We start from the raw sequence: 10,619 nt of genomic DNA, 5'->3' as shown, positions 1-10,619 counted from the left end.
CCATAGAGACTGCCAGAGGTCAACAGGCCCTCCGATTTGACACACTGAACTCTATCTGAGAAGTAGTTGGTGAACCAGGCGAGGCAGTCATTTGAGAAGCCAAGGCTATTGAGTCTGCCGATAAGAATGAGGTGATTGACAGAGTCAAAAGCCTTGGCCAGGTTGATGAAGATGGCTGCACAGTGGGCAGCGGGGAGGATGTACTCTTATTCTCCATGGACTTTCTTCATGGAATTAGTGCTACAGGATGCACATTTCTGTTTGAAAAAGATAGCCTTTCCTAACTGACTGAGTATATTGGTTCTTGACTTCCCTGAAAAGTTGCATATCGCGGGGGCTATTCGATACTAATGCAGAACGCCACAGGATGTTTTTGTGCTGGTCAAGAGCAGTCAAGTCTGGGGTGAACCAAGGGCTATATCCGTTCTTAGTTCTACATTCTTTGAATGGGGCATGCTTATTTAAGGTGGTGAGGAAAGCCCTTTCTCATTCTTGAGATTGAAAAACTGTGCAGTGGTGTAAAGTACTTAAGTAAAAATACTTTAAAGTACTACTTAAGTATTTTTTTTGGGGTATCTGTACTTTACTATTTATATTTTTGACTACTTTTACTTTTACTTCACTACATTCATAAGGAAAACATTGTACTTTTTACTCCATACATTTTCCTTGACAACCAAAAGTACTCATTACACTTTCAATGCTTAGCAGGACAGGAAAATTATCAAATTCAAGCACATAATCAAGAGAACACGTGGCCATCCTTACTGCCTCTGGCCTGGCGAACTCACTAAACACAAATGCATTTTTGTAAATAATGTCTGAGTGTGCCCCTGGCTATCCATACATTTTTTTTAAATGGTGCCGTCTCCTTTGCTTAATATAAGGAATTTTAAATGATTGATACTTTTACCTTTGATACTTAAGTATGTTTTAGCAATTACATTTACTTTTGATACTTAAATACATTTTAAACCGAATACTTTCAGACTTTTACTCAAGTAGTATTTTACTGGCTGACTTTCACATTTACTTGAGTAACTTTCTATTAAGGTATCTATACTTTTACTCAAGTATGAAAAGTGGGTACTTCTTCCACCACTGAAACTGTGGAATGAAAATTTGGCTATTTTGAAAAACGTTTCTCACACGCCTACTGCAAAAACGCGTTTCAAAATTGCTGTTTGACCTTTCCCAGTTCCGTAGGCGTTGTTCATTCGCTGTGATAACAGCGTCTACAATCCAAAGCAAAGGGCCCTTTCTCTTCTGATAGTGTGAGGGAAAAGGTACATTTCCAGCAAACTATTCCATATTAGCTAGTTGTTTTTGAAAGAGAAAGATAGCTAGTTATGGTATTATTTTAGTAAACCTGTAGCTTGCATTACCTTATGACAGTTATTCTTCCAGCATACTAACGTCAACTGGCAGCATGTAAAAAGCTTGCTACACTACAGTAACTACTAACGTTAGCGTAGACAAGTGTGTTGGTGTTTGCTCAGCAATAATCAATACCGATGTTATAATAAAACCCACACAATGGTGAAATCGTTTGTAAATTAGCTAATATAGCTAGCTTGGTCGATTGGTTAACTATATAGCAAGCCTATATGGATATTTTAAGTAACGTTAGCTAGCTACCACCAGGTTGTTTTTCTCATGGCGAGTTAGCTAACGTTAGCTAGCTAAATACGGATTGATTTCTCTTAACGTTATGTTGATAAAATATTTAATCTATTTATATTTGTTGCCCTCTGTTCCAACCAGCTATAATTAAATTCAATGGGCTTTGATGGCATTGTAAACATGTTTACATTGCCAAAGCAAGTTAAATGGATAAACAAAGTGAACCGTAAATATTACACTCACACAATATTACAGAGCCACCAAAAATGACAACAGCCGCGAGACCGACGTTTGAGCCAGCGAGAGGAGGGAGAGGGAAGGGAGAGGGTGATCTCAGTGCGTTGTCCAAACAGTACTCAAGCCGAGATCTGCCTGGTCACACTAAGATCAAGTACAGGTGAGTGACACAACACCACCTATCCTTGTGGCATCTTGGCATCAGTCTTTGCCCTTGTGGCTAAGTCTTGCACCAGTCGTTGGGAACAGGTCCCTCTGGTTAAAGATAATGTGCTGTCTCATCCAGTATGTCTCCCTGTGTGATCCCCTCAGGCAGCTTACCCAGGATGCCCCCGAGGAGGTGCGTGCCCGGGACTTCCGCAGGGAGCTGGAGGAGAGGGAGCGTGTTGCTGTCCGGGAGAAGACTAGAGAGAGGGGACCGAGAGGTGAGTTTGACCTGAACGTAAAATATGTCAGTGTTTAACTGGGTGTAAAGAAGATCAATGGGATTTTTGCGTCTGACATACTATTATGCCCAAAGTTTTGTTTATTTTGTTTTGTTGACATGGGTCATCTGCAGGGGATTCAAGCCAGCATCATTAAAATGGTGGTTTGTCTCTTTTAAATTTTCAGAACACACCACATCCTCATCTTCATCCTCTAAGAGGCCCAGACTAGATCAAATCCCTGCTGCCAACCTGGATGCAGATGACCCTCTCACTGATGTAGGTGCCACCTGTTCATCCACCAGTCACTGTAATGTCTGTGCTTTTTTTTAAAGCTCAGCCTCTAATCTTCATTGTTTTGTGGTGTAGGATGAGGAGGAGGATGATGACTCTGAGGAGGACAGTGATGACGATGACACTGCGGCTCTGCTGGCTGAATTGGAGAAAATCAAGAAGGAGCGGGCTGAGGAGCAGGAACGCAAAGTAAGTCGCTACAAGACAATCAATCGCTGCTGGGTCAGTCACGCCAGTTGAGTCCAACCAAGTGCAAATTCATTTTTCAGGTTTTGCTGAGTAGGAGCAGCAAATAGGGCTCTATTGACTTGTTAATATCAAACAAAACAATCCATTAATTTATCTCTGACATTTTCAGACTTTAAAGGTCATCTAATGTAGAGATGAGCATCTGTTGTGTAGATCCAGCCTATTTCACCTATTCATTTGGGATTGAGACATTTAGCTATCGCAAAAATAATCATTTGGCTGTGTTTATGAATGTCTCAGGTAACATTAGAATCTGAAAAATACACTGCTCAAAAAAATAAAGGGAACACTTAAACAACCACTTCTCAGTTCCTATGCTTCCTGGCTCATGTTTTGGTCACTTTTGAATGCTGGCGATGCTTTCACTCTAGTGGTAGCATGAGACTGAGTCTACAACCCACACAAGTGGCTCAGGTAGTGCAGCTCATCCAGGATGGGACATCAATGCGAGCTGTGGCAAGAAGGTTCGATGTGTCTGTCAGCGTAGTGTCCAGAGCATGGAGGCGCTACCAGGAGACAGGCCAGTACATCAGGAGACGTGGAGGAGGCCGTAGGAGGGCAACAACCCAGCAGCAGGACCGCTACCTCTGCCTTTGTGCAAGGAGGAGCAGGAGGAGCACTGCCAGAGCCCTGCAAAATGACCTCCAGCAGGCCACAAATGTGCATGTGTCTGCACAAACGGTCAGAAACAGACTCCATGAGGGTGGTATGAGGGCCCGACGTCCACAGGTGGGGGTTGTGCTTACAGCCCAACACCGTGCAGGACATTTGGCATTTGCCAGAGAACACCAAGTTTGGCTAATTCGCCACTGGCGCCCTGTGCTCTTCACAGATGAAAGCAGGTTCACACTGAGCACATGTGACAGACGTGACAGAGTTTGGAGACGCCGTGGAGAACTTTCTGCTGCCTGCAACATCCTCCAGCATGACCGGTTTGGCGGTGGGTCAGTCATGGTGTGGGGTGGCATTTCTTTGGGGGCCCGCACAGCCCTCCATGTGCTCGCCAGAGGTAGCCTGACTGCCATTAGGTACCGAGATGAGATCCTCAGACCCCTTGTAATTTTTGTGTGATTTTGTTGTCAGCACATTCAACTATGTAAAGAAAAAAGTATTTAATAAGAATATTTCATTCATTCAGATCTAGGATTTGTTATTTTAGTGTTCCCTTTATTTTTTTGAGCAGTGTATATATATATTTCAAATAACACTAGTATTTGTATTAGTTTGTTACTGTAGACTATATTTAAAAACAAAAAAACACAAAGATTCAAGTGTTCAATCAGTTTTATTCGTGGAGTGCCTTTGTTACAACTATGAAAACAGAAAGCATATTTGTTGAAACACGGCAATAGCTTAAAATAAATAAAGAAAATACCCCAACCAGCAAGACGCACAATCAAAATGAAAAAATCCGTGGTCTACACATCATTATAAGCAAAAGGGTGTGCTTGATAAATAGTGAAAATTGGCACAAAAGCAATAATGGCATTATAATGAATGTAAGTGTCGATATGGCAGCAGTCAAACCATTTATTATTGTCAGCTTGTGCTTACACAGTGTGCATATTCACGCAATGGCATCAGTTGGAGCATGTCCATGTCACACAAACAATGAAAGCTGGTGAGTGCGTTGCTGATGTTGTTTTTCGCTTGAGATGTAGGGTCCGCGCTCTGGTTACATTTTGTGCTGATAATCGGCCTGTAGCGTTGTCACCTGCTTGTTCTACCAAACCATCCCTTCCTGTCTCACCTTTCATTTGTTTCTGCCTTTTTTTGAGCGTAGGCCTCGGGGGTGTAGATTCAGGCTGAGGCTCAGAATCAGAAGAATAATCATAAGAGGTCATGGTTAATTTCTTCCTCAACTGAGTCGTTTTCGTTCAGATTTTGTAGCAATGCTGACTCAGCATGTGCATCCATTCGTCTTGGTCTTCTTGCCATTGTAAATTATGCACACTTTCACTGTGTAGCCTACTCCAAGTAGGCCAGGGTGGACTGATATAGGGTACATACCATTTTGAGATTATAGTTAGAATAACAGAATGGCCGGCCCTGTTCTTCATTCACAGTTGGTGATTACATTATTTCTGCATCGTTTGCTTCCCCTTGCTCATCAACACCCATTCTCTCTTATCATACTTTACTTAATTTATTTAATCTGTTATATGTGTGAAAGTAATGTTGGTTTAGGTTCAGTTTCAAATAAATTATTGGATTGATTATCAACTGGGCACGGAGCCTCCAACTATCGGAAGAGCGAAGCAGGCCCTACTGTTGGGTGGAGGGGCATTTTAAAAAATGACTTGCCCCCCTAAAACTGGTTTATAGCTCCAGTTCTGTTTGTGATATTAATATTCTAACGACAGTGTGTTATACAGACTTATTTAGGAAAAATCATGACTTCCAACATTTCGGCGTAATAAAAAGTTGTAGTTTATGAGCAGTCCAAATGACCGCTTTAGCAGTTCTAGCGTTAAACATGTTGACCTTTTTTGTAGATGTTTTTATTTTTTATTTTTAGATCAGTGCTTGTTGTGCAACCATCTTTAATCAAGGCCAATCAGAAAGCGTTGCTAAGAGCAATACTTCAGCAAATGAGAGCTTTGCACCTGGTCCTCTCTGACCAACATGTTTCGTGTCCTGTGCCAGGAGCGGGAGCAGAAAGCAGAGGAGGAGAGGATCCGCATGGAGAACATCCTTAGTGGGAATCCTCTGCTCAACCTGGCTGGACAGCAGCAGCAGCAGCAACAACAGATAGTCCCCACCCCAAGTGCCTTCAGCGTCAAGAGAAGGTGTTGAGAGACACACACACACACACACCACTGCTTAGAGCATGGCTGTGGATAACTGTTGTTTTACATCCTCTCCTGTCTCTTTCTCTCTAAGGTGGGACGATGACGTCGTGTTCAAGAACTGTGCAAAGGGAGTGGATGAGGCACGCCGGGAGAAACGCTTTGTCAATGACACTCTGCGCTCGGAGTTCCACAAGAAATTCATGGAGAAATATGTGAAGTAGGACTTGCAGCTCTGCTATGAAGGTGTTCCATTTCTCTCTGCTCTGTTCCCAGTTCTAAGAGGACAAGGAGGACGTGATAGAGATTGGTCTGAAAACATTGAATGAGCCTGAAGAATGGTGTCATCCGTTGACATGGAACACGCACAAAATCCTCTGTATATAAAGTAATCTAATGCCTGACCTGAAAACACATTTCAACTAGTTTTGTTTCGTGTACAATCATTTTCCACCCCTGAAAGGAATGGTTGCAATAGTGACATCATCAATGTTAACTTGTTGTTATTTAACTTTTACCTTTTTTAAGCGCCAATGTCAATAAACCAACAAAAAAGAAAACCCTGTGTCTGTGAGAGGGCCTTGATGCTTTTCTCAGTGATTTTAGCTTTGTGCCCGGGAGTTAGAATTCTGCAATGACTTCCATAAAAAAAGTCTTGCTGCCGAGCTTTTATTCTGTCCTTTCAAAAAAATAAGAAAAGGTCTTTGTGGTACATGAAAGCCTATGTGCCACATTACCTTCATGACTGATGCCTTTAATTGAGGAGATGAAGAGGAGGTTCAAACCTTTCTGTAGAGGATGTTTAAGTATCTGAAGTGAAGTTTATGTTCAATTTAGGCTAAGATACAATCAGTTCTGGAGCTAACCCAGGATAACTGACAGCTGTTATTATTTAGGCAATGTCGAGGTGTAACCGCGTTAAAGCTATCAAATCTGTGAGCGGCTGCTCTTGTCATTGTCGCGAAACCACATCCGTCCTTAAATCCCTCTCGCGTTAGAAGTTCAGAACGAGAACGTGTAGGCTATATGGAAATGACACTCAAATTGAAAGTGGTGAAACATAATAAGGATTGATGTCAGCCTAATTGAGGTGTAGATTACAACACATTCCAGTGTTTGAACTTGTAACAGGCTGCGTGGGATTGTGCATCCAATGTCAATGTCCACGATAGGTATAATGGGAGCCTCTTGCTGATTTCGCAGCTCCAACACAGTTACACCCCCAACATCGCCTAAATAATAAACGTTGTCAGTTATCACCGGTTAAGGAGGATCTGATTGAATCAAGCCCACGCCTGTGAGCCCAGAATCTGGACTCTGGGGTAGACGTAACATAATAAATGTAAATCTGTCTCCATACATTTAGTATATGTTACATTTTGTATGTATTAATTAACTAAAATTCTTAAGTGGTCTGTGATGAGATTCGAACACCCAACCTTTGGGTTGCTAGACTTTCGTTTTTCTACACCCCCACCCTGACCAACGTCCTCCTTTTAGTTTTTGCCGCAAGTAACCTGTCTTATGTAACTATGTAACCAAATGTTTAAAAAAAAAAATCTCTGTGCCCTTGAGCAAGGAACTTAACCGTAATTGCTCTGCATAACTAAAATGTAACGTGACATACTAATTTGAGTGTCCTGGATTTATATTTGCTATGTTACGTCTAGTCTGAGACCAGGCTGATATTGTGTACCACACAGTTCAACATTGCAGAGAAACATGAAAAGATTCATAGAGAACTGTTGTCTGCTATGATGAGCTAAGCTGTTCCCACTGAATGGTCTTTTTAGAGCAAAGGTATGGTTTCTCGCATGTGAATTTAAGCTTCCCAGAAATAATTTTGTCTCATGGTGAAAACGGAAAACCTCTATATATTTGTGTATATATATATACTGAACAAAAATATAAACGCAACATGTAAAGTGTTGGTTGTAAAAGTGTTGGTTTCATGAGCTGAAATAAAAGGTCCCAGAAATGTTCCATACGCACAAAAAACATTTCTCTCAAATTTTATGCACAAAGTTGTTTACATCCATGTAAGCGAGCGTTTCTCTTTCGCCAAGAAATCCACCTGACAGGTGTGGAATATCAAGAAGCTGATTAAACGGCATGATCATTACATAGGTGCATCTTGTGCTGGGGACAATAAGGCGACTCTAAAATTGACGTTTTGGCACACAACACAATGCCACAGATGGATTTGAAGTTTTGAAGGAGCATGCAATTGGCGTGCTGACTGCAGGAATGTCCGCCAGGGAATTTAATGTTCATTTCTCAACCATAAGCCGCCATACACATTCTGGCAAATGCTCCAAAACATTGTGTGGGCGAGCGGTTTGCTGATGTCAACTTTGTGCCCCATGGTGGAGGTGGGGTTATGGTATGGGCAGGCATAAGCTATGGACAACAAACACAATTGCATTTTATTTATGGCAATTTGAATGTTCAAACATACCGTGACGAGATCCTTTTTTTTTTGGTATCTGTGACCAACAGATTCATATCTCTATTTCCAGTCATATAAAATCCATATATTAGGGCCTAATGAATTTTTCAATTGACTGATTTTCATATATGAACTGTAAAACAGTAAAATCGTTGAAATTGTTACATGTTTATATTTTTGTTCGGCATACTTTTTCAGCTCCTAGTGGAGCAAAGGTCCTCAGCGGTTCATGTTCACTCCAGTGAACTCTGTTCTACTCAGTTTTCTTGACTTCATTCCATGTGGTTCCTGCTTTCATCTTCTACTTACTTCAATGGTAGTAGTAAAGAATGGTACACACTGTTTTCGGGAGACAGGTAATTGAGTATGTCTTTTGGCGAAACATAGCAAAATAGTTTACTGGCTGAATGCAACTCATGTTTTGGTTTGTTCAATTATGTTTTTCAGTAAATGTACAATGTTACTTTGCTGACCTAGTAAACAAGGTTTTCAACCATTTTCAGAGGAAATGGAAATAAAATAAGAGCAAATTCACTTCAGTTTGTTCTCTAACCATGCATTTTGGTAGGTGAGGACAGTAATGTTTTTCCTTGTCACTAAACAGAAAACAAAAGTTTTGACTGATAATCTTTGGTATTCCAATACCCACAGTCCTCAGATGTATAGGAATCATTATATTCTCTTCTGTTCTCTTTCACTTTCACAGAGGATGATCACTAATCATAAAACGATTTGCTGCTTAAAAAATATATATATATAAAATGCCATTTAAATCGGTATAAATCAATAACTAATTCACCGTTTGTCACAGAAACATAACTATGTATGATTTATTCTATAAATGTCTGGCAAACTTTTACAACCTTTGTTTTGAGGAGCAATTCCAGTTTTGACTTGATAGAAATACATAACATCTACAAGAAATCTGCATCCAGAAATGAAAGCTTCTCCCAAGTGGGTGTGACATCTACTGCTGCTTGGATTCCACCTGGCGATCTGTTCACCGTCTGCCCTGGCCTGGTACATGTACCTCCACCACACTCACCCCTCTCCTCCTAATATCTGCTTCACTGATTTCTGCTCTCGTAAAAGCCTGGGTTTTCTGCACGTTAACACTAGAAGCTTATTACCTAAAATGGATAAATTGAAAGTGTGGGTTCACAGCTCCAATCCAGGTGTGTTGGTCATTACTGAGACCTGGTTAAGGAAGAGTGTTTTGAATACGGATGTTAACCTTTCTGGATATAACCTTTTTCGGCAAGACAGATCTTCCAAAGGTGGGGGAGGGGCAACCTTTACCAAGGATCATCTAGAGTGCTCGGTTGTCTCTACCAAGTCTGTCCCCAAACAATTTGATTTGCTGGTTTTAAGGATTCAACTTTCAAATATCTCTTTGTTGACTGTTGCTGGGTGTTATCGTCCTCCATCAGCACCGGCCTGTACCCTACCTGCCCTAAGCTCTCTCCTGGCCCCTTACACCAAGTCTGAATTTATCCTGCTAGGTGACCTAAACTGGGACATGCTTAAACCACCTGACCAAGTCCTAAAGCAATGGGACTCCCTAGATCTTTCTCAGGTTATCACCAATCCCACAAGGTATGACTCCAAACACCCAGAAAAGGCTGCTCTCCTCAATGTTATCCTCACAAATAATCCTGATAGGTATCAGTCTGGTGTTTTCTGTAATGACCTTAGTGATCACTGTTTTACAGCCTGTGTTTGTAATGGCTGCTCAGTGAAATGACCTGTCCTGATTTGTCATAGACCCTTACTAAAAACTTTAATGAGCAAGCCTTCCTTCATGAACTGGCCTCTGTAAAATGGTAACTGACTTGCCTAGTTAAATAAAGGTTAAATAAAATAAATATAAATACAAATAAAATGGCATTTAAAGCTCTATAAATCAATAATGTTTTCACTGATTATGACAGAATCATCAAACTAGGTATGAATTATTCTATAAATGTCTAGCATACTTTTACAACCTTTGTTTTGAGTAGAAATTCCAGTTTTGACTTGATATAAATACATAAAACCTATAAATGCCATTTAAAGCGGTATAAATCAATAACTAATTCACGGTTTGTCAAATAAACATCAAACTAAGTATGATTTAGTCTAAATGTCTACTATACTTTTACATATTTTGCTTTTAGTATAAATTCCAGTTTTGATTTGATAGAAATACATAAAATCTCAAATATTGCATTTAAAGATGAAGAAATCTAATTCAGTGATTGTCTCAGAAAAAAAGTGAAAATATGCATTAATTTGCAATAACTTTAAAGAAATGTTCATTTCAAGTGCAATTTGTTCTATATGAAGTTAGCCACTGTTTACATAAAGTTGTACAATGTTTACAATCTTAAATTGTATGCCAAATCTATTTTTGCATTTTGAGTGCAACAGTTCCACATTTTAAAGTAGTTTCAAGGCACAACAGTCATTTATTTATACATCTCTAATTTAACAGCAAAGAGGCCCCTTCCAATAATTTTCTACTTTTCCTTTGTTGAAGTCCTTCGTTGTCATCCCCAGACAAGTTGAATGGTA

General features: G+C 40.3%; 1 protein-coding gene across 1 annotated transcript; it reads left to right on the top strand.

Annotated features, from left to right (window-relative positions):
* Nucleotides 1-1,180: 1,180 nt before the first annotated feature.
* On the top strand, nt 1,181-6,177 carry LOC112228673 (protein CWC15 homolog). The gene is made up of 7 exons (XM_024394209.2): nt 1,181-1,286; nt 1,879-2,020; nt 2,173-2,285; nt 2,473-2,564; nt 2,655-2,768; nt 5,475-5,617; nt 5,712-6,177. Exons 2-7 carry the CDS (start codon nt 1,890-1,892, stop codon nt 5,839-5,841), a joined length of 723 nt encoding a protein of 240 aa, XP_024249977.1. The 5' UTR covers nt 1,181-1,286; nt 1,879-1,889; the 3' UTR covers nt 5,842-6,177.
* The last annotated feature ends 4,442 nt before the right edge of the window (nt 6,178-10,619 follow it).

Source organism: Oncorhynchus tshawytscha, linkage group LG30, assembly GCF_018296145.1.
Source record: "Oncorhynchus tshawytscha isolate Ot180627B linkage group LG30, Otsh_v2.0, whole genome shotgun sequence".
NCBI classification, from domain to species: domain Eukaryota; kingdom Metazoa; phylum Chordata; class Actinopteri; order Salmoniformes; family Salmonidae; genus Oncorhynchus; species Oncorhynchus tshawytscha.
This window is presented reverse-complemented; position numbering and strand designations above follow the sequence as displayed.

Coding starts and splice junctions, on each gene's coding strand:
- LOC112228673 (XM_024394209.2), top strand. CDS start 1,890: ATGACAACAGCCGCGAGACCGACGTTTGAGCCAGCGAGAGGAGGGAGA. Junction 2,021..2,172: donor CACACTAAGATCAAGTACAG/GTGAGTGACACA, acceptor TGATCCCCTCAG/GCAGCTTACCCAGGATGCCC. Junction 5,618..5,711: donor GCCTTCAGCGTCAAGAGAAG/GTGTTGAGAGAC, acceptor TTTCTCTCTAAG/GTGGGACGATGACGTCGTGT.